General features: G+C 42.1%; 2 protein-coding genes across 4 annotated transcripts in view; one reads left to right on the top strand and one right to left on the bottom strand.

Annotated features, from left to right (window-relative positions):
- Positions 1 to 11,621, bottom strand: part of APIP (APAF1 interacting protein) — a 45,668-nt gene extending 34,047 nt beyond the window's left edge. The window contains exon 1 of the mRNA XM_010592132.3: positions 11,455 to 11,621. Coding sequence (XP_010590434.1) covers positions 11,455 to 11,511 — 57 coding nt within the window. The 5' untranslated portion in view covers positions 11,512 to 11,621. The remainder of the gene's footprint in view (positions 1 to 11,454) is intronic.
- A 212-nt stretch (positions 11,622 to 11,833) lies between these two features.
- The window catches only part of PDHX (pyruvate dehydrogenase complex component X), an 87,175-nt gene continuing 74,377 nt past the window's right edge, over positions 11,834 to 24,631 (top strand). For 2 of the 3 annotated variants that reach the window (XR_010322445.1, XM_064288305.1), the window contains exon 1: positions 11,834 to 12,061. Coding sequence is in view for 2 of the 3 variants with exons in the window: in XM_064288305.1 (XP_064144375.1) it covers positions 11,884 to 12,061 (178 nt within the window). In the remaining variant the exon portion in view is untranslated. The remainder of the gene's footprint in view (positions 12,062 to 24,631) is intronic. The other variant, XM_003412281.4, reaches the window with a different exon arrangement.

Below are 24,631 nucleotides of genomic sequence, written 5' to 3'. Positions count from 1 at the left end.
ATGCAGCTGCTTCTCTATGGGTTCAGATAACTGTTCCCCATCTTGCCCCTTCAGGCTTACAGTTGAAGTACCGCATCATCCCTTGTTGATTTTCTTAAATTCTGCCCATACCTTTATAAATAGTCTCTTTATTAAACTCCCCTCAAATTACCCAATCTTAGCGTGCCATCTGCTTTCTGCTGTGACCCTGACTGACCCCACCTCTCAGTTCAACCTTATACCTCGTCTGAAAAAAGAATGAATAATGGCACCTGCCTCATAGATAACTGTGACAATTAAATAATACTTGTAAAGTTCTTAGAACAATGCCTGGCACCTCAAATGTCTGGATTTATTTCTAACTTCATCAGTAAAATTTCTCCCAGAACTCCTAAGTCTTACTCCAGTTTCTTACTGCCTGGCACCAATCTCATTTCCCCACTGGATATCTCCTATTCTTCTTCCCTGCTGCTAGAACGAACCTCTGCTTTTTACACCTCCAAGTCCTCAATCCTGCCAGTGACCATTACAAGCAATAGCTTAAAGTACTTACTGCCCAGACCTTTCGGGGAGAGAAGAGACCACACTCTTAAATCTACAGTAACTATGTTCTTGACCTTCTAAGTTAAAACTATTACCTGGTTTACAGGTTAAGCATGAGCTTGGGTCTAGGGGCTTCACTATGCTTGCTTGGGAAAATGATTTCCGTTTTAACAACTTTAAAAAAGAAAAACAAAATTAAAATAGGGGTCTGGTTTTTATTTTACTTCTGAAACTCTTAAAAATTATATAATTTCTCTTAATGTATAACTGCATAATGCTTAAACTTAATAAATGTTCGCTGCAATTTGTAGAATCATTTAACATAATTGAGGAGCACTATTACGAGTTTCTTTTTTATTATTTTTTCTTCCACCTGTAATACCTTTTATTATTATTCTTTTAATTTTTAAAAAGATTAAAGTTCTAGGACAAAAAGTAAAATTTTATGCAGGCAAAGTGTACATTACACATAAATTCCTGCTATAATATATATATATTTTAATTGAAATTTCTTTAAAACAAAACAGGATACAAGAGTTGGTAACAAGATTATTTTTAGGCTGGTCTGACTACAAAAAAAAAAAAAAAAATTCTCTACAAAGAAAAAAATTCTGCTAAAATACAATGCAACAGAATCTTACCAGGCAGAAGTTGCCCTGAAGAAGAATGGACAATACGGTTTACTTCTATAGCATTTCCCCTTTAAAGGGTCCAAAGAGAGGTCATTATTTAACAGACTGAACTCTCAGTACTTAACAGGATCTCTAAATCCCAGTGCTTTCCAAATTCACTGTTAATATTTTACATACACACTTTATTTTTGATAAGTATTCTGAGTGATGACTAATGGAGGAGTCTTCAAAATATAAAACTTTTGAAACATAGGAAAGTAGAAATTTTTTTAAAGGTCTTATTCATCAAAGGCTTAGGAGCTAGCTGACTTGAAGTCAAATCTGCACTACACCATTTATCACTTGTACACCCTTGAGTCTCAGTTTACTCATCTATAAAGTGAGAACGTTGTGAGGAGAAAACGTGGCACAGTAGACATAAAGCACATAGCTCAACGTATGACAGTCAATGCTAGTTCCCTTCCCATTTTAAAGAGTGAAAATTCTTGAATTAATATCAATAATAAAACTATTTTGATTTTTCTTCTATCCGTCTTTACAGAATCTAGCCAGAATTAGCCACGCCCCATATAATTTGCTATTTCCTTTTTTAGGGATAAAAATATTTCAATTACACATCAAAGTACAGCTAAATGGAAAAGAGTTCTGCAGTTTCCCAATGCTTTAAAACCATCAATTTGCATAGCCAGTTGCAAACACAGCACAAGGTCTGTTATTATGGGTCTCCCCTTTTCCTTTTGTGTTTTCCAGTACTGAGGTATGACAGTAATTAGCTGGTTTAGGCTACGGGAATAACAATGAAGAGGCAGCTGTTGTCGATGATTTCATTCAAGCATTCGAACCCACCACAAAATTACAGTTTCAAGGGAAATAATCGCTTAGCAGCAGGCACCAACAGAGATATTTATGTGGTGAAAATGCGGTCGGGGAAACTATCAGATGATAAGAAAGTAAAAATCAGACTATATACTTCAACAAGAAGGGAAGGTTTAGTTCTTCCCTGAAAGTCGATACTGTTAGTTCTCTGCTATTGTTACTAAGGTTTTTGAAATATGTATCTAAAAACTATAATAAACGGCTTACACTAGATGTTCTCTAGAGTGAGGGAGACACATATTTAATTGCATTTTGGATAAATTAAAAAGCTGAAAGTCTAAAAAGTTTTGGAATCAATAGTTTATTTTTCCAATTTTTCAGTCTGGTTCCTTTAAGGGAATCAGACTCAACTGTCCCTGAGATACCTGCTCACAGACAAGGGCTCTGACCTCCTCTCCCACCTTTTCTTTCAACTTAAGTATAATACAGGCATTTACTACTCGGAGATTTTCCTGGTGTTAAAAGATAATTTTTTTTTTTAAAGGTAAAATTATGACTCTCATACAAATATAAAATGAATATGCATCAAGGATATTATTTAAGTCATCAACTGACAAAGGAACTAGTAAGATGCTTCAGCTGGTTCAAAGGATACTCAAAACACACAGGATACATAAGCAATCAGGAAGCGCTGGATTTATAAAAATAAAGCAAAACTGGACAATAACCACAAGGCAATAATGACCTGAATGGCCACTGAATACAATTTGCATTTTTATGGACAATAATCATTTGCGTTACTATCAGCATTTTACAACGCACAAAGTTGCAGAATAGCTCAAAGATAACCTGAGACACCCAGTAATCTTTTTTTACTACTATGACAAGTCTATCACAATTTGTCCTGACGCTGGCTTTAGGTCCTGGAGTGAGAAGTGCTTGGCATGTATAAGGAACAGAAAGAAAACCAGCAGGCGGGAGCAGAGTGATGAGGGAGTGCAAGAGCGGTAGAAAATGAGTTTGTAATAATATAATGAGCAGAGTCCAGATCACTGAGGGGCCTGAAAGCCAGGCTGATGAGAACGATTCTAATGGAAAGGGACTCGATTTATGGTCAGAGACAGGGAGAGGGAGAGAAATAACTTTAGAAGGTGAGAGGGCGTGGAGGTCTTGAACACAAGTAGGGGACTTGCGTTTCCTCCATTTTGCGAAGAAGGAGAAAACGCGTTCGCGTTCAGGCAGATCTGTAGGTCCTGAGGTAGGAAGGTGAGGAAGCTCCATGTCTAATGACATTTATTTTCTTAATTAACCATAACACGAAGTCATCAGCTGAGTGAGAGTGTGGGACAGGATATGAGAGGCTGGAAAAAAAAATAAATAAAAGTGTAAAACAGTTATCTCAGGGAGCAGGCAAGAGCATCCCTAGTAGTAGGGAAACACAGGAGGGCTGCTGGGCAGTGTTAAGTGCCAATTTGAGGATGAAATCATGACTATGAAGTGTGGCCAGTCACCACAGTTGCATAATTTTTTCCAGCAACGTCCAGCTGCTCAGTGCAGGCACAAAGAAGAGTAGGAGGGTTCATCCTGGGTTAGGGTTTTGCTAGGCCAACTATATTTGTAAGCAAGATCACCTATGCCCTTAAGTAAAAGCTGTTTCAACAGAATGGGTACAGAGGCCAGATTACAGTGGGTTAAGAATTAAACAAAACTTGGAAGCAGAGAAATCTGGCTCAATAAGAGCTGCTATGAAGAGGAGCTGGACAGGGCAATAGTTAGAGGGGGTAACCAGTTAGTAGTTTATTTTACACGTCAAGGAGTAAAACTAGGGAATTGCTGTCATTGTTAGTTGCCATCAAATCAGTTCTAACTCACGGTGACCTCATGTATAACAGAGGGAAACGTTGCCCAGTCCTGTGCCATCCTATTTTGAGGGCTTTCCAACTGAAGGGCTCATCTTCTAGCACTATAACTGACAATGGAAAGAAGGGCCAGTGCAAGGAAGGTGATCTACCTCCAAAAATGAGCCAATGAACAGCTTATGAATAACATTAGGGGATAGGAAGAGATTAATGATACAGGACAGTAAAGGTCTAACTACTGAGAAACCTGTGGTAATTCAATGGGGCTGCCTTGTTTTTGCGGGTCTCACGAGTTTCCTACCTTTGACAGGATTCAGTCTTGCCACTTTTGTATCGCTCATTTTAGTGGAAAATATTTGAGCTTTTCTTCTCTGACGAGTTTCTGCCTCACACAGGCTCCAGCTTTTGCAGGTTTCATTAGTAACAGGTCAGTATTTGAGGAGTCGGAAGGAGCTGGAACCAGGAGCACAGGGAATTATTTGCCTTAGACAGGAGGAAGGGTAAAACCAAAACCAAACCAGTTTCTGTCAAGTCGATTCTGGCTCATGGCAACCTCGTGTGTTGCAGAGTAGAACTGTGCTCCAAACTATGCTTGCTTTTTGAAAGCAAGTTGCCAGGCCTTTCTTCTGAGGCACCTCTGGATGGGCTCAAACTGCCAACCTTAGCACTGTTAGTAGTCAAGTGATTAACTGTGCCACCCAAGTATCCAAGAGAGAGTAAAGATGCAGGTAAATATGAACAGTATTGATAACAAGAATTAAAAAACTCAAACCCATTGCCATTAGTAGATTTTGGCTCCTAGTGACTCAATAGGACAGAGTAGAACTGTCACAAAGGGTTTCCAAGACTGTAGTCTTTACGGCAGCAGATTGTTACATCTTTCTCCTACAGAGCAGATGGTGAGTTTGAATTGCTAACCCTTCAGTAAGCAGCCAAGCACTTAACCGCTGTGCCAACAGGGCACCCTGATAACAAGAATAGCTAACAAGTATTGAGTACTTATTTTGTGCCAGACTATTCTAAAGGCTTTATACGAATTACTTTACTAAATCCTTATAATAAACCTATTATGCTAAGAAAGATTAACTTGTCCAAAGCTACCTAGAGAGCAAGTAGCAGAACCAAAGTTTGAACCAGGCAGTCTGATTCTAGATCCTTAGTCCTTAACCTTTATACTATACTGTAGGTAGGAAGAGAAAAAAATTGAAATTGAGAAGTTCATACCTAAGAGCCACCATTTTGGAGTCAGGGTCATCTGGAAAACAGGCTTGGGGTCGAGGACTTGAGGTGAGATCGTGAGGTTTTATAATAGTCACTGAGGGGAATGGGAAGGAAGTCCCACAGGGGACTGCCATGTGGTGCTCAGGGGATAGCTGGGCTAGGACACTATAATAGTTGTAGAGACACCAATTCACACAGAGGAGTGATCTTTCCATCCCTTGGGAACAGTTCTTAGCAGCCTGGGTAGGTGACATTCAAGTAAAGGCAATTATTTGAAATACAGTGGGGAGAATCCTCTGATACAAGGTGTTGTTGTCGGGTGCTGTCGAGTCAATTCTAACTCATTGTGACCCTATATACAGAGTGGAACTGCCCCATAGGGTTTCCTAGGCTATAATCTTTATGGGAACAGATCACCAGGTCTTTTCTCCTATGGATCCACTGGTGGGTTTGAACCACCAACCTTTTGGCTGGCAGCTGAGCACTTAATGAGCCACAAGGGCTCCTTTGATACAAAGTACACAGAGGGAACTATAGGAGCAAAAAGGAGAAGCCTCTCACCCAAACTTGAGGTGTGGGGTAGAGAGGTGGAGGCTGGGGTAGGGAAAGATATGCCCATGGGAATGGGTTGCTAGAGCTGGGGGAGGTAAAAATTAACAGAACCAACGAGGTCAAGGAAAACAGAGGGCAGGGTATTAGATGGCCTTGTGTTGCAGCATTACAAAGAACAAATATTTATTCAGGGTTAGCATACACAGGACACTGTGATAAGTAAGGTAAAATTAAAAAATAGAAATAGTTCCTACCTGGTTCATTTCTCCAAGTAAGTGTAAGCACTTCCTAAAGGGCAGGGGGCATGCTCTTGGTGCCTACAATCAAGAGTTCTTGGTCAATAAGCATTGGTAGAATTAAGAATATTATATTAAGAAAAGCTCTGTATCAGAGGTTATAAACTGGTGTCCTGCAGACCAAATTGGGCTCACAGCAAGTGATGTGGTCCACAGAGTACTTAAAAAAGAATCAGAGCCAACATTTAAAAATTAGAATATTTCACACAAAATATGAGTTTCTAGCTTCCCTTAAAGGAGCAGAATTGAGACACTGGGTCCATGCTCCCATATAGCAAAGTAAAAAAAAAAAAAAATCAGAGTTACGTAATGCAGAGGAGACCTGGTAGAGCAGTGGTTAAATGCTTGGCTGCTAAGAGAAACATGAGTGGTTTGAACCTACCAGCCACTCCGCAGGAAAAAGATGTGGCAGTCTGCTTCTGTAAAGCTTTACAGCCTTGGATAACCCTATGGGGCAGTTCTACCCTGTCCTATAGGGTCGCTGTGAATCAGAATCAACTCAATGGCAATGCGGTATATATACCTCTTAAGACAGGGGAAGTTAGTGGTTCAGTGGTAGAGTTTTCCCCTTCCATGCGGGAGACTGGGGTTCGATTTCCAGCCAAGGCACCTCATGCACAGCCACCTCTTGTCTGTCAGTGCTGGCTTCCAGACTAAGACAGACTAGCAAGAAAGGCTTGGTGATCTATTTCCTGCCCTTAAAATAAAAATCTGTATTTCTAAGCTTGGCTTGTAAGGTCCTGTAGGTTCTGGTCCTAGCTTTCCCCTTTAGCCTCATCTCTTGCCAAGCCCTGCCCCTATTGTATATTCTAATAACGTTAATGAGAGAACGCACTATGCCCTTATCTCTAAAACTCTGTACATGCTATTTCTTCTATTCTTCTACCTAGAAGAGTATTACCACCATTTTACAGGGTTACTCTTCCTGATCTTTTAGACCTCACTTGATACCTTCGTTTCCTCGGGAAGCCCTCTTTAACCCATTCAAGGCTGTGCTCCTATGGTACCCTGAACACTGCCACCATAGTACAATGTGATACTGTCATTGCCTCTTTACTTACTTTATCTCCCCCTACACAGCACACTCTATGGAAGAATGAACGAGATCTAGCTTGCGCTCTATTAAATCCACAATGCCTGACACATAGTAGGCACTCATTAAATATTTGCTTAATTAACCACTTATAATTGAATTCTATTTTTCTTTAAGACTGAAGAGACTCTCTTGATTGCCCACAAACCCCCTAAAACTACATTGGAATTTTATGACTTCTTAAAACTTTTCTTATTGCTGTTTTTGTTTGTATTTAACAAGGCAACACAATTGTCTACAGGGGCTAACCTATTTAGGTGTACATGCAAATCTACTGTGAGTAGTGGGAGCTTTGGTAACCTGTCTAACATATGTCCAGTGCCACCAGATGTTCTCAATAAGAAGCCAGAAATCATCTGGATTTTGAAATGTTGACTCAATTTTTTTGTGAACACTCAGTGGAGCAAACAAAACATGCCAGTTGAATGAATTATCTGCGGGCCATGTTTGATCTGCAGACCACTAATCTGAGCATTCTAGTTTATTCTCAAGTCTCTTGATTAAGGTTTTCTTTGTTGCTCATTTAGATGACACTGCACCAAGATTTACCGGCAGCATTAACACAGCTTAGTGATGATCCTACCAATAGGTTGCCTTCGCTATCCTCGCTCTCAACACATACTTGCCTAGGAATTATCTTATGTTACCTGTCCTGCATCCAAGATCTTTTCCCTCCCCATCCAAACATGCCTGTCCAGAATTCTATTCTCAAATGGTCCTCTCCGCTAATCTACTGAGTCACTTACTCAAATAGGATAATAGCTGATAACTGTTTACCAATAAAACCTCCTGAAGTTTATTATTTTTTAATTGAGACCTTCAGTCCTAAAAATAATGGGAGTTAATTCTAGGTAAGGGTATTACCTTGCCTCGTGAACAGGGCTTATCATATTGTGTTATAATCGTTTACTTATCTAGTTTTCCTCTAGACCCTAGGTCATTTGTCTTAATCACCACTGTACCCTGAGTGCCTGGGAATGTAGGCATTCCATAAAATTGTTGCTATGTATGAGCAAATGCCACCACCCATCTGTCTGTTTGACGTACTGTGGCGGCTTGCATGTTGCTGTGATGCTGCAAGAAGCTATGCCACCAGTATTTCAAATACCAGTAGGCTCACCCATGGTGGACAAGTTTCAAAAGAGCTTCCAGACTAGGCAGATTAAGAAGAAAGGTCTGGCAAATCTACTTCCAAAAAACTAGCCAATGAAAATCTATAGATCACCAAATACCAATGGCATTTTTTAATGAGATGGAGAAACAAATCACCAACTTCATATGGAAAGGAATGAGGCCCTAGATAAGTAAAGTATTACTGAAAAAGAACAAAGTGGAAGGCCTCCCACTACCTGATTTTAGAACATATTATATATACATATATATTTTTTTATACCGCCACAGTAGTCAAAACAGCCTGGTACAACAACAGATTCACAGACCAGTGGAACAGAATTGAGAATCCAGACATAAATCCATCCACATATGAGCAGCTGACATTTGACAAAGGCCCCAAATCAGTTACACGGGTAAAAGAGTCCCTTTAACAAATGGTGCTGGCATAACTAGATATCCATCCGCAAAAAAATGAAACAAGACCCATACCTCATACCATATGCAAAAACTAACTCACAATGGATCAAAAACCAAAATATAAAATCTAAAGTGATAAAGATCATGGAAGAAAAAATAGGGACAATGCTAGAAGCCCTAATACATGGCATAAACAGTATACAAAATATTACTAACAATGCACAAACACCAGTAGAGAAACTAGGTAACTGGGAGCTCCTAAAAATCACACACTTACGCTCATCCGAAGACTTCACCAAAAAAGTAAAAAGGTTACCTACAGAGTGGGAAAAAGTTTTTGGGTATGACAAATCCGATCACCATCTGATCTCTAAAATCTACATGATACTGCAAAAACTCAACATCAAAAGGACAAATAACCCAATTAAAAAATGGGCGAAGGATATGAACAGGCACTTCGCTAAAGAAGACATTCAGGTACCTACCAGATACATGAGGAAATGCTCATGATTATTAGACATTAGAGAAATGGAAATCAAAACTACAATGAGATTCCATCTCACCCCAACAAGGCTGGCATTAATCCAAAAAACACAAAATAATAAATGTTGGAGAGGTTATGGAGAGACTGGAACACTTATACACTGCTGGTGGGAATGTAAAATGGTACAACCACTTTGGAAATCAATTTGGTGCTTCCTTAAAAAGCTAGAAATAGAAGTACCACACGATCCAGCAATCCCACTCCTTGGAATATATCCTAGAGAAACAAGAGCCCTCGCACGAACAGATATATGCACATCCATGTTCACTGCAGCACTGTTTACAATAGCAAAAAGATGGAAGCAACAAGGTGCCCATCAACAGATGAATGGGTATATATATATACGGTACATTCACGTAATAGAATACTATGCAACAATTAAGAACAACGATGAATCTGTGAAACATTTCATAACATGGAGGAATCTATGAGGCATTATGCTAAGTGAAATTAGTTGCAAAAGGACAAATATTGTATGAAACCACTATTATAAGAACTCACGAAAAAGTTTAAACACAGAAGAAAACATTCTTTGATGGTTACGAGGGTGGGGAGGGAGGTAGAGAGGTATTCACTAATTAGATAGTAGACAAGAACTATTGAGATGAAGGGAAAGACCACATGCATTAGAGGAGAGTTCAGCACAACTGGACTAAACCAAAAGCAAGTAAGTTTCCTGAATGCTACCAAACCCTTTGAAGGCCAGAGTAGCAGGGACGTGGGTCTGGGGACCATGGTTTCATGGGATATCTAGGTCAACTGGCATAACAAAATGTATTAAGAAAACATTCTGCATTCCACTTTGGTGAGTGGTGTCTGGGGTCTTAAACACTAGCAAGCAGCCATCTAAGATGCATCAATTGGTCTCAACCTACCTGGAGCAAAGAAGAAAGAATACCAAAGACACGAGGTAAATATGAGCCCCAGGGACGGAAAGGGCCACATATCCAAAGACTACATCAGTCTGAGACCAGAAGAAAGAGAGAATGCCCAGTTACCACCCATGACTGCCCTGACAGAGAACAAAACAGAATCCCTGATGGAGCAGCAGAACAGTGGGATGCAGACCTCAAATTCTCGTAAAAAGACCAGACTTAACGGTCTGACCTAGACTAGAGGGACCCCAGAGGTCATGGTCCCTGGACCCTCTGTTAGCCCAAGACAGGAACCATTTCTGAAGCCAACTCCAGGCAGGGACTGGAGCGGACTACAAAACAAAAAATAATACTGGTGAGGAGTAAGCTTCTTGGCTCAAGTAGACACGAGACCATGTGGGCAGCTCCTGTCTGGAGGAGAGATGAGAAGGCAGAGGGGGACAGAAGCTGGCTGAATGGACACAGGGAATACAGGTTGGAGAGGAGGAGTGTGCTGTCTCATTATCGGGAGAGAAGCTAGGAGTACATAGTAAGGTGTGTTTAAGTTTTTGTATGAGAGACTGACTTGATTTGTAAACTTTCACTTAAAGCACGATAAATTTAAAAATTTTTAAAAAGAAAATCTATGGATCACATCAGAACACTGTCCAACTCACTTGCTTTGAACTCATCACCAGGAGGGAGCAATCGCTAGAGGACAACATTTACCCTGAAGTAGAGGGCCATGGATACCTCTGTGAGATGGACTGGCACAATTGCTGCAACTATGCACTTGAACATGCCAGTTATCATGAGGATGATACAGGACTAGACATCGTCTTCTGTTGTACTTAAGGTTGCCATGTGTAACATAAAGAAATAATGTCCAGTTTGAATCATCCTTATGATCACTGGCATCTATGAGTGAGTAAAAAATATATAGTCTGTGAGTAGATTTTCCTTTGACTTCAGCTTAAGGAAGAATCGTTTTCATGATCAATCTAAACTGAGGTAGGCAAACAGCATCTGCTCAAAGGAAAAGTGCTAGCTACTGAGGCTTAGCTCTGGTTCGGCAAACGTTTCCTGAGTGCCTGCTGTGTGCCAAACGTCGAGTCAGTCGCCAGAGGACAGAAAATAAGTTCGAGGAGCTCAAACTGTTAGTTAGCTTCAGTTCCACTCCAGGACTCTTCGTTTCTTTCCTCGTCCTGCCTTCCTGACAAGTGGTTTTAAAACACACTTATAAGACGCCCAAACGCACTCCCCGCTCCGTTATTTTTCCTCTTGCACGTTGGGGGACAGCTCCCGCCGCTGCTGAACCCAGCCAGGGTAGCGGCGATCGTCACGGGTGCTGCCCTCAACTCCGCGAGGGGAAGCAGCGGGGTGCGGGGGTCGTGTCCCCTCAGGCCCGAAGCACCGCCCAAGGCTCCACGCCTCGCTGGCGACCCTAAGACAGGCCCACGTCCGAGCTCCGGCAGCAGCGTCCCAACAGCGCCTTGCCTCATTGGAATAAAGGACACCGGTGGTACCGCCCCTACCTGAGCGAGGCATTGCTGCGGGAAACAGTCGCCTTCCGGAGCACGGCAGCCAGACATAGCCTGGACAAGATGGTCCCGCCGCCTCCGATCTTCGCACGGGATCGCTCCTGGAGTTCCACCTGGGTTCGCACGGTGAGGCCTCAGAAACAATCAGGCGGTGCTGAGGGCAGCCTAGAGGCGGGGTGGACAAGGCGGGAGGCGGGGCCTGAGAGGGCCTCACCGACTGGGAGATCCTGTGGCGAGGCAGGAGGGCCGGGGTGGGGCCAAAGAATTTGGGGGCGGGGCTAGGAGGGCTGCTTGACTCTGAGGCCCAAAAGCACAGCCCAAGCCAGGGGGCGTGATCAACTAGATTGGAGGCGGGGCCTGGGGGGGCCTCGATGACTGGGCGATCAGGCTGTGCTGCGGACAACCCGCGCGAAGGCTGGGAAAATGGCGGCCCCCTGGAGGTTAGGCTGTGACCCCCGTATACTACGCTACCTCCTGGGTTTCAGCGGCCGCCGAAGCCCCGGGCCGCTTAAGGGCCCTGGGCTGCTGAAGGGGGCTGCCGCGTGCTTTGGCGGCCGAGTAGGTAGTTGGAGATGGTTTCACGGCACACAGTGGATGCATGGTGAGTGAGTGGGGCTCGCTCAGCGCCTCTGTAGCTGAGCAATGGGCCCGAATAGGTCCATTACTAACTGAGGGTGTGCGTCTGGGTGTGGAGGTTCCCGCGGCTCCCTGTTCTCTTGGCTCGTCATCCGGTAGGGATCCGCGGGCTTGGCCTGGTGCATGCCGCAAAGGTTTTTCCTGGGTGTTGGGAGATCTTTACTCCGTTTCTGGTCCCTCATCGTGATCCTGCTTTGAAATTTGGGTTATTTACGAGGCAGCGGAGAAAGGGCCTAAACGCCCTTCTGTCAGGTCCCTAACGAGTCACGCCTCAGGTTCCTTTAGGGTCGTCAAGCACCTCGTACGGGGGAAAGCTGCCAAGGTTGCTGACAGCTAAATGCCACTGTTAGACGTTTTTATTCATTCTGTATGACCATCTCTACTGAGAGGTTTTTTCCTAGAGGCCAGTCGGGTTGCCCCACGGATGTCTCCTAACGGACATGGTTTGTAAATGCCTATGGCATCACGGAGAGAGGTCTGAGTTACCGTCCCCTTGCTAAGAGGAGAATCATACCAAGACATTTATTGTAGAACGCTGTCATTTAGTAATGATGTTGACAAGATGAAATTGGCATAACCAAAACCAAACCAAACCCAGTGCCATCGAGTCGATTCTGACTCATAGAGACCCTATGGGACAGAGTAGAACTGCCCCTTGGAGTTTCCAAGGAGCGCTTGGCAGATTCGAACTGCTGACCCTTTGGTTAGCAGCTCTAGCACTTAACCACTACGCCACCAGGGTTTCCAGAAATTGGCATGCAGGGTATTATTTTTCCTTACATGGGATAGAAGAAAATAAGATTAGTGTTTTTTTGATTGACCTATTTATTACCTGCCAATCATCATTCCTGGGTCTCCACAGAATAATTTTTTGTTTTAAAAATTAGGTGCAGTAGGCATCATCTACATATTCTGAGCTACCTGAGGCTCAGAAAAGATAAGTTACACGAAGTCACACAATTAGATGATTGCATTGGTGTTTCTAAAGATTAGGTGATGGAAACAATTTCAGTTTCTTCAGCATGATATTTCATAAAATATTCCTTGGAGTGATGGAAGCCCTCTCCCCCCTCCTCTACCCAAGTTTGTTAAAAATCGAATTTTTGTATAGCTCACCAAGATCCTGTCTGGGGTGAAGCCCAGGATTCTGCATTTTACAACCACCCTTAGGTGAGTTTTAATATAGGTGTTTGATGGACTACACTTTAAGATATACTGCCTAAGAAAATCATGGAATATTAAAAGCTCAGTGTTGGAAATAATCTAGGAAGAGTTTTCTTAACTTTGTTTATGAAACAGGTCCTTTTGAGGATCTTTGAATGCTCTAGAGCCTTTCTGCAGAGAAAGGGGCATATGTGTAAATACACAAAAATATGCATGCAATTTCAGAGGTTTTCCTTGGACCCAGTTGAGGGACTCCTGCCTTTAGAAACTCACTTAAACCTACTAAACCAAACCCACTGCTTACAGGACAGAGTAGAACTGCCCCTTAGAGAGAAACTCACTTAGGCAGTCCTTATTTGCATCATAACCTTCTACCCCCTTCCTTCCCACACACACGCAGCATGAGTAACTTGTCTAACTCTGCTTGAACATCATCTGTAAGGAGAGGGAGCTACACCCCAAGGAAGGCTGTGTTGGTTTCCCATGGCTGCTGCAACAAATTAACACAAATTTAGTGGCGTAAAACATCACAAATTTCTTATCTTGCAGTTGTGGAGGTCAGAAGTCCAAAATTGGTTTCATGGGCTAAAATCAGGGTGTTGACAGGGCCGTGTTCCTCTGGAGGCTCTGGCCAAGAATCCGTTTCCTTGCCTTTTCCAGCTTTTAGAGGTGGCCTGGATTCTTTGGTTCCTGGCTTCCTTCCATCTTCAAGGCCAGTGATGGTCAGCTCTGTCTTACATCAGTCTTGACACTTCCCCCTGCTTCCCTGTTAATTATAAGGACCCTTGTGATTGCACTGGGAACACCTGGATAATCCAGGGTACTCTGGCCCTCAGAATCAGTTGATGAGCAACCTAAATTCCATCTTCAGCCTTCATCTTCCTCTTACCTCGTAACATAACCACAGGTTCTGGGGTTAGGGTGTGGAAATTTGGGGGAGGGGTCGGTTATTCTGCCTACTGCAGATGCCTACTGTGTTATTGGATAGCTGTAAGTTATTTGGAAACTTTGGATTTTTTTTTTTTTTCCTGTATCGAGCCAAAATTTATCTCCTTATGACTTTGACCTACAAGTTCTTGTTTTGCCATGCTGAATACATGTGGCAGTCCTTAAACTATTTGATTTACAAAGCATGAATTTACAGTGTCTTCCCAGTTCTTCCTTGAGCTCTGTAGAAATTGTAGTTCCATGAAACTAAACAGCTATCTGGTAATCTGTAGGCTATGTGATTAAGTACATTAATGAACTGTTTCCTCTTTCACACCTTTCAAGGATTTAAAAACCTGTTAATTGGAAGTACCCTTGGAGTTTTGGTTTCCTTAAAAAGTGTTCGTTGGCAGCATTTTTATAAGCTGTGACATACTTCATATGCTTACTAATTCCGAGAACTTCTTATCTGCTTCTCAAACAGCCTAGTAGAGTGGGCATTATCTGCATTTTTGATGGATGAAAATACTAAGGCTCTGGGAAATTAAGTAGGTCTCCATTATAATGTTAATGAGCTGAATGTATATTTTAAAACAAATTTTAGTAATATTTACATTGTGAATTAGCTTTAATAAATGAACTGTGTAAACCAGTTGCCCTGGAGTCAGTTCCAACTCATGGCAACCCCTGTGTGTCAGAGTAGAACTATGTTCCATAGGGTTTTCAATGACTGATTTTTCACAAGTAGATCACCAGGCCTTTCTTCCAAGGTGCCTCTGTGTGGACTCCAACCTTTCGATTAGCAGCCGAGTTAACCTCTTGCACCACCCAGGGACCCCTATATATTGCCTACCAAGTATACACACCCCATTTTATTTATGAAATCTGTTGATTCATATGCTTTCACTTAGCATCCAATGGCACATTTGTAAGGAGGCTGTCTGGAATTGTTAGGTAGTCTGTGGTTGTAGATATTTTTCCTATGAGTGAAATAAACTAAAAACGTCAGAAGACTTACCAACTTGTAATACGGGTCTTCTTAGTATTAAAGTGTAAAATTAAAATTCCTCATGAATCCCAGTTTATTTTGCAATTGTGGACAAGGGTAAAAAAAAAAAGTCACTTACAGTCTAGCAAAAGAATAAACAAGCACATATAATGGAAGATTTATACATTTTGTTTTAAGAGGCAAGTGACAAATTTCAGACAACAGTGATTTAATTGATACTTTTCTGCAACTGTGTAAATTATGGACTTTTTTTGTATTAAACGAAACGTTGTTGTTGGGTGCCTCAAGTCCATTCTGACTCATAGTGACTACATGGGACAAAGTAGAACTGTGCCACAGGATTTTCTTGGCTTTTTTTTTTTTAATCTTTATGTTAGCAGATCGCCATGTCTTTCTCCTGTGAAGCCACTGGATGTGTTCAAACTGCCAGCCTTTCGGTTAGCAGCCAGGCGCTTAACCATTGCACCACCACACTGCTAGGAAGAATTTAGGGAAACCCTGGTGGCATAGTGGTTAAGTGCTATGGCTGCTAACCAAAAAGTCGGCGGTTCGGATCCACCAGGCGCTCCTTGGAAACTGTATGAGGCAGTTCTGCTCTGTTCTGTAGGGTCGCTATGGGTCGGAATTGACTAGACACCAATGGGGTTTTCAAGTGTATAGTTCAGGAAATCTTGCTTGGGATTCTTCTAGCACTGGCTTTTAGAGGGGCACAAATCTATTTGAAACTGATAAAAGCTTTACCACTTCAGAAAAATGCATATATGCAAACTTCCGTATGTGCTTCCAGGGGCCTGAAAGACCCCCCTATAACTTATCCTTAAATATTTCCTAGTTCTAACCTGTTTCTGTAAACATTTTCACTCATTTTCTACAGCAAAGAGGTTGTGATACTTGCAAGGATATTTAACATATCTGAGAACAAGAAAGGTGTGTTTTAATATAGGAATTCCAACTGTAAGTAAGGAGTCCCTGAGTGATGCAGTCTAAGTGCTGGGCTGGTAACCAAAAGGTTGGAGATTCAAGTCTACCCAGAGATACCTTGGAAGAAAGGCCTAGGGATCTACTTCCAAAAAATCAGCCATTGAAAATCCTATAGAGCATGGCTCTACTCTGACACACATGGTCAGGTCCACTCAACTGTAACGGGCAGCCATAGGTAAATGGCTGGTGGATGCATGTAGATAAATGACTGCAACATAGTAATTTGGAAGGAAATCTTGATTGAGATCTGAGTTTAGATTAAATTTAGTTGTGCATTTAGGCTCATCAGACCTTTCCCTAAAATCTGCACTCTTCTCTCTCTCTTGCTTATGCTGTTCCTTTCAGTGGAATGATTTTCTTTATGGTTTGAAATCTTTCTCATTCCTTAGATGTCAATCACCCTAGTCTTGTCCATGAGTTTGAGAGGGTCCAAGTGGGAAACAGATGACACCCTCAAAACTGGGTAGTTCGAAGAGAGTTTAATGAGGTAACCATTTTTGGAAGCAAGTTTAGAGTGTAAAGTGCTGCACCAAGGAGCTAGTTAGAGCAATCTCCTGTCACCAACCCAAGGTCTGAATGTGCATGGGGAGGGAGCAGTTACAGGAACTGGAAGGAGGGAGCCTATGGGAGGACCTCTGACAGGACTGTGCCCTTCATTTAAAGAATTCGGCCACCCATTGTGACTCAGGGAATGGAGCTGGGGAAATAAATACCTTGACCCCAACCTCCTCTTTCCCATCTCTCTCCTGCCTCTGCTGCCCATTGGCTGAACTCAACTTGAAGCCAAAGCTGAAGGGAGCCTGTTGGTGTAGCCCTTATAGTAGCATGGGGGAGGTTTGAAGGGTAGATCTGGAAGGGCAAATGGAAGATGCCCTCCATACCCACCTCACTCATACTCATCAATCATTGTATTTTGTTTATTCCTCAACTTTAGCACTTACAATATCAAGCACTGTATTGTGTATGTATATGTGGTAGTTCTTATGCTAAGGGATAGGGAAGGAACGAGTATAATTTCTTGGAAGAATCAAGTGTAGTTTCCCTGGAGCCTGTCCCTAGACCACTGCCTTTGGCAAGAGTAAAGGCAAGGTCTTTTTAACTGACCTGATTTTTAATGGAGTTTTTGTGTCTTATGTTAAACAGCTATCCAGTCTATACAGCTTATAAGGCTCTTCGACCACATTTTATAGGAAGAAAAATTTTCTTTTTGAACCTGTGGCATCCAATTTTGTTTTGGTTCTTTCTTTTCTACTCCTAACTAGAGTTATCCTTTACTATTCAGTTTTTTTTAATGAATGTTTTACTGTGTTTTTGGCAAAAGTTTACACAGCAAATTACGTTCTCTTTTAACAATTTCTATGTATATTGTTCAGTGACACTGGTTATATTTTTTGCAAGTGTCAACATTCTCACTTCCATACTGGTTGTTCTGTTTCCATTAATCTAGTTTCCCTGCTACTCCTCCCCCCTCTCACCGTCTCATCTTTGCTTTAGAGTAACTGTTGACTGTTTGGTCACAAACTATTCATATTCCATATCCTTTTTTCTTTTTTAATTGTATATTAGATGAGTGTTTACAGAGCAAATTAGTTTCTCATTAAGCAATTAATACACATACTGTTTTGTGACATTGGTTGTCATCCCCACCACATGTCAGCACTCCCCTTCTTCAACTTGGGTTCCCCATTACCAGCTTTCTTGTCCCCTCCTGCCTTCTCATCCTTGCCCCTGGGCTAATGTGCCCATTTAGTCTTGCTTTGTTTTATGGGCCTGTTTAATCTTTGGCTGAACAGTGAACCTCAGGAGTGACGTCAGTACTGAGTTAAAAGGGAGTCTGGGGGCCATACTCTTGGCGTTTCTCTAGTCTCTGTCAGGCCAGTAAACCTGGTTCCACATCTATCACAAATTCCTGTTGGCTTTGTCTTTTAATAAATATAATCTGACCACTTCTTACCATTTCTACCACTGTAAATCAGACTGGTTCACACCACCACCATCTCTCATCAGCAGATTTCCCTGCCACTACCCTTGCCCCAGTACAAGCTGTTCTCCACAGAGCTTTCACAGCGTTTCTTTTAAGTTGTGATTCAAATCATGTCACTACTTTGCCTGAAACCCTCCAAGAACTTCCCATTAAACTGAGAATAAAATCTGAATTCCTCATTATTCAGTAGGTTATGAATGCCCTCCAATTCTCTAAGCTCTACTCCTACCAAGCTCTTCCTCACTCACTCACTGGACTCCAGCACAGTGGTTGCCTTGCTGCATTTTCAGCATACCAAACATACTCTACTCATTCTTTGTGCTTGCTGTTTCCTCTGCTTCCACCAGATATTTGCATGACTTTCTTCCTCCATTTAGGTCTGCTTACCTTATCAAAGTAAACCTTCCCTAATCAATAAAATACCTCCTACCCTGTTGTTCTCTCACCTTACCTTTCTTTCTTCTCTTAGTTCATACCACCACCAGGTATGTTATATTATTTATGTATTTTGAGTGTCTGCTTCCCCTGCTTTAGAATGTTGTTGTTAGGTGCCCTCCATTTGCTTCCCACTGACAGCGACCCTGTGATTGGGTGGGTCCTGCGTCCTGCGCCATCCTCACAATCTTTGTTATGCTTTGTTCTGTTGTAGCCACTGTGTCAGCCCATCTCCTTGAGGGTCTTCTTCTTTTTTGCTGATCCTCTACCAAGCATGATGTCCTTCTCAAGGGACTGGTTCCTCCTGATAACATGTCCAAAGTATGTAAGATGAAGTCTCTTCATCCTCATTTCTGAGGATCAATCTCGCAGTACTTTCTTCCAAAACAGATTTGTTCCTTCTTCTGGCAGTCTGTGGCATATTCAGTATACTTTGCCATCGCCATAATTCAAAGGGGTCAATTCTTCTTTGGTCTTCCTTATTCATTGTCCAGCTTTCACATGCATATGAGGCAATTGAAAACACCTTGGCTTGGGTCAGGCCCACCTTGTTCTTCAAGGTGACGTCTTTGCTTTTAACACCTTAATGAGGTCTTTTGTGGCGGATTTGCCTAATGCAGTACATCCTTTGATTTCTTGATGGCTGCTTCCATGGACTTTGACTGTGGACCCCAGTAAAATGAAATCCTCGACAGTTTCAAATTTTCTCTATTTATCATGATGTTGCTTATTGGACCAGTTGTGAGGATTTTTGTTTTCCTTATGTTGAGGTGCAATCCATACTGAAGGCTGTGGTCTTTGATCTTCATCAGTAAGTGCTTCAAGCCCTCTTCACTTTCAGCAAGCAAGGCTGTGTCATCTGCATAATGCAGGTTGTTAATGAATCATCCTCCAGTTCTGATGCCCTGTTCTCCACATAGTCCAGCTTCTCAGATTATTTGCTCAGCATACAGGTTGAATAAGTACGGTGAAGGGATACAGCCCTGATACACACCTTTGCTGACGTTAAATCACCCAGTATCCCGTTGTTCTTTTCAAACGACTGCTTCTTGGTCGATGTACAGGTTCCTTATAAACACAATTAAATGTTCTGGAATTCCCGCTCTTCGCAGTGTTATCCATAACTTGTTACGATCCACACAGGTAAACATCTTTCTGGTATTCTCTGCTTTCAGCCAGGATCCATCTGACATCAGCAATGGTATCCCTTGTTCCATGTCCTCTTCTGAATCCAGACTGAATTTCTGGCAGTTCCCTGTCAGTCTACTACTGCAACCATTTTTGAATAATCTTTAGCAAAATTTTTACTGCATGCAATATTAATGATATCATTCGATAATTTCTGCATTTGGTTGGATCACCTTTCTCTGAAATAGGCATAAATATGGATCTCTTCCAGTCAGTTGGCCAGGTAGTTGTTTTCCAAATTTCTTGTCATAGACTAGTGAGTATTGCTAGCACTGCATCCCTTTGTTGAAACATCTCAATAAGTGTTCCATCAGTTCCTGGATGCTTGTTTTTCACCAATGTCATCAGTGCAATTTGGACTTCTTCCTTCAGTACCATTGGTTCCTAATCATGCACTGCCTCCTGGAATGATTGAACATCGACCAGTTCTTTTAGGCACGGTGACTCTGTGTATCCTTTCATCTTCTTTTGATGCTTTCTTTGTCCTTCAGTATCTTGCCCACAGAATTTTTCACTATTGAAACTCAAGACTTGAATTTTTTCTTTGGTTCTTTCAGCTTGAGAAATGCCAAGAGTGTTTTCTTCTCTTTTAGTTTTCTGACTCCAGGTCTTTGAACATGTTATTATGATACTTTGCCTTCTTGAGTTGCCCTTTGGAATCTTCTGTTCAGCTCTTTTACTTCATCGTTTCTTCCATTTGCTTTCGAGAGCAACTTTCAGAGTCTCTTCTAACATCCATTTTGGTCTTTCCTTTCTTTTCTGTCTTTTTAATGTCCTCTTATTTTCTTCTTCTATGGTGTCCTTGATGTCATTCCATAACTCGTCTGGTCTTCAGTCATTAGTGTTCACTGTGTCAAATCTATTCTGAAGGTGGTGTAAGAAACGGGAGTGTTATCTCTGATCTCCTCTAACTTTACAAGAGGGAAGGGAACCAAGATCAACAGCCTAAGGCTGATTCCTGTGAGGTGGAGGTCAGACATGCCTCCTGTCTCTGCCGTCTTTGCCAATTCTGACACCAACCATCTCTCCCACAGCACTCTCTGCTTCTCTGCTGAGTTCCTTAATTCATTGCAGCAGCCACATGGAACTCACAGACCATACTCAAAATTATGGGATTTACTAGGGAATCAACAGTCACAATTCAGGCTCAGGAACACTCAGGATACAGTTCTTCCGTCAGGATAGCCTCTTCCAGCCATGCTCACAGGCATGCCTTTCCCTGGCCCTCAGTCTCTGCACAAAGGCACTCAACTTCATCTCTCATGGGCCAGAAAGCCCACTGTACCGTCTCCTGCTGTTAGGTTTCTGCTACCAGGTCTCTCCTGCTGATTTCTCCTTCCTTGGTGGTGGTGGGCTCTTCCTTCTGCACTGGAATTGGCTCTCTTTTAAGGCAAAACTCACAAATCCCTTGATGGGCCACAATTACCCTTTTATACAGTCCTGTCCAGTCACCAGGGTGGGAGTTACAAGACCATGGCTAGAAAGGCCACACACAAAAGTAATTAATTGCACCACGGATGGTCTCTAAATTCTGGTGGGATATACTCTCAAGGTCATACTTTGGCTCTCATGGACTTACGCTAATTTGCTTTAGAACGGAAGCTCCATGAAAGAAGGGTTTTGTTTTTTTCTTTTTAATCCTACTTTAGATGAAGTTTTACAGAGCAAGCTAGTTCTTCATTAAACAGTTAATACACATACTCTTTTGTGACATTGGTTGCCAACCCCACGACATGTCAACGCTCTCTCCTTCTCCGCCTTGGCTTCCTGGTTCCAGGTTTCCTGTCCCTTCCTGCTTCTCATCCTTGCCCCTGGGCTGATGTGCCCATCTAGTCTGTTTTTTTTTTTTTTTTAAGGGCCTGTCTAATCTTTGACTCCCCCACGTGTCTGTCAGTTTGTCATACTGTAGGGGCTTGTGTGTTGCTGTGATGCTGGAAGCTATGCCATTGGTGTTCAGATACCAGCAGGGTCACCCATGGAGGACAGGTTTCGGCTAAGCTTCCAGACTAAGACAGACTAGGAAGAATGACCCAGCAGTCTACTTCTGAAAAGCATTAGCAGGTGAAAACCTTGTGAATAGCAGCAGAACATTATCTGATATAGTGCTGGAAGATGAGCCCCCCCAGGTTGGAAGGCACTCAAAAGATGACTGGGGAAGTGCTGCTTCCTCAAAGAAGAGTCGACTTTAATGACATGGATGGAGTAAAGCTTTTGGGACCGTCATTTGCTGGTGTGGCACGACTCAAAATGAGAAGAAACAGCTGCAAATATCCATTAATAATCGGAATCTGGAAAGTACAAAGTATGAATCTAAGAAAATTGGAAATCATCAAAAATGAAATGGAACACATAAACATAGATATCCTCAGCATTAGTGAGCTGAAATGGACTGGTATTGGCCATTTTGAATCAGACAATCATATAGTCTACTATGCTGGGAATGACAACTCGAAGAGGAAAGGTGTTGCATTCATCATCAGAAAGAACATTTCAAGATGTATCCAGAAGTACAGCGCTGTCAGTCATGGGATAATATCCGTACGCCTACAAGGAAGACCAGTTAATACGACTATTACTCAAATTTACGCACCAACCACTAGGGCCACAGATGAAGAAATAGAAGATTTTTATCAGCTGCTGCAGTCTGAAATTGATCGAACGTGCAGTCAAGACGCATTGCTAATTACTGGCAATTGGAATGCAAAAGTTGGAAACAAAAAGGACCAGTACTTGGAAAATATGGCCTTGGTGATAGAAACAATGCCTGAGATCGAATGACAGAATTTTGCAAGACCAACGGCTTCTTCATTGCAAATACCTTCTTTCACCAACATAAACGGCGACTATACACATGGATCTCGCCAGATGGAATGCACAGAAATCAAATTGATTACATCTGTGGAAAGAGATGATGGCAAAGCTCAACATCATCAGTCAGGACAAGGCCAGGGGCCGACTGTGAAACAGACCATCAATTGCTCATATGCAAGTTCAAGCTGAAACTGAGGAAAATCAGAGCAAGTCCACGAGAGCCAAAATATGACCTTGAGTATATCCCACCTGAATTTAGAGACCATCTCAAGAATAGATTTGACGCATCGAACTCTAGTGACTGAAGACCAGATGAGTTGTGAAGTGACATCAAGGACATCATCCATGAAGAAAGCAAGAGGTCATTGAAAAGACAGGAAAGAAAGAAAAGACCAAGATGGATGTCAGAGGAGACTCTGAAACATGCTCTCGAACGTCGAGCAGATGAAGCAAAAGGAAGAATCGATGAAGTCAGAACTGAACAGAAGATTTCAAAGGGCCTCTAGAGAAGACAAAGTAAAGCATTACAGTGACGTGCAAAGAGCTGGAGATGGAAAACCAAAAGAGAAGGACATGCTTGGTGTTTCTCAAGCTGAAAGAACTGAAGAAAAAATTCAAGCATCGAATTGCAATTTTGAAGGATTCTATGGGGAAAATATTAAACGACACAGGAAGCATCAAAAGAAGATGGAATACCCAGAGTCATTATACCAAAAAGAATTAGTCGATGTTAAACCATTTCAGGAGGTGGCATATGATCAGGAACCAGTGATTATGAAGGAAGAAGTCCAAGCTGCTCTGAAGGCGTTGGCGGAAAGCAAGGCTCCAGGAATTGATGGAATATCAATTGAGATGTTTCAACAAACAGATGCAGCGCTGGAGGTGCTCACTCGTCTATGCCAAGAAATATGGAAGACAGCTTCCTGGCCAGCTGACTGGAAGAGATCCATATTTATGCCTATTCCCAAGAAAGGTGATCCAACTGAATGTGGAAATTATAGAACGATATCATTAATATCACACGCAAGCAAAATTTTGCTGAAGATCATTCAAAAACGGCTGCAACAGTTTATCAACAGGGAACTGCAGGCTGGTTTCAGAAGAGGACGTGGAACCAGGGATATCATTGCTGATGTCAGATGAATCCTGGCTGAAAGCAGAGAATACCAGAACGATGTTTTCCTGCGTTTTATAGACTGTGCAAAGGCATTGGACTGTGTAGATCATAACAAATTATGGATAACATTACGAAGAATGAGAATTCCAGAACACTTAATTGTACTCGTGAGGAACCTTTACATAGATGAAGAGGCAGTTGTTTGGACAGAACAAGGGGATACCGATTGGTTTAAAGTCAGGAAAGGTGTGCGTCAGGGTTGTATTCTTTCGCTATACCCATTCAATCTGTATGCTGAGCAAATAATATGAGAAGTTGGACTATATAAAGAAGAATGGGGCATCAGGATTGGAGGAGGACTCATTAACAACCTGCGTTATGCAGATGACACAACCTTGCTTGCTGAAAGTGAAGAGGACTTGAAGCACTTACTAGTGAAGATCAAAGACCACAGCCTTCAGTATGGATTGCACCTCAACATAAGGAAAACAAAAATCCTCACAACTGGACCAATGAGTAACATCATGATAAACGGAGAAAAGATTGAAGTTGTCAAGGATTTCATTTTACTTGGATCCACAATCAACAGCCGTGGAAGCAGCAGTCAAGAAATCAAAAGATTGCATTGGGTAAATCTGCTGCAAAGGACCTCTTTAAAGTGTTGAAGAGCAAAGATGTCACTTTGAAGACTAAGGTGCACCTGAACCAAGCCATGGTATTTTCAGTTGCATCATATGCATGTGAAAGCTGGACAGTGAATAAGGAAGACCAAAGAAGAGTTGACGCCTTTGAATTGTGGTGTTGGCAAAGAATATTGAATATACCATGGACTGCCAAAAGAATGAACAAATCTGTCTTGGAAGAATCGCAGCCAGAATGCTCCTTAGAGGCAAGGATGGCGAGACTGCGTCTTACATAC

Source organism: Loxodonta africana, chromosome 7 (assembly GCF_030014295.1).
Source record: "Loxodonta africana isolate mLoxAfr1 chromosome 7, mLoxAfr1.hap2, whole genome shotgun sequence".
Taxonomy (NCBI): Eukaryota; Metazoa; Chordata; class Mammalia; order Proboscidea; family Elephantidae; genus Loxodonta; species Loxodonta africana.
The sequence above is the reverse complement of the archived record's forward strand: the minus strand, read 5'-3'. Positions and strand labels throughout refer to the sequence as shown.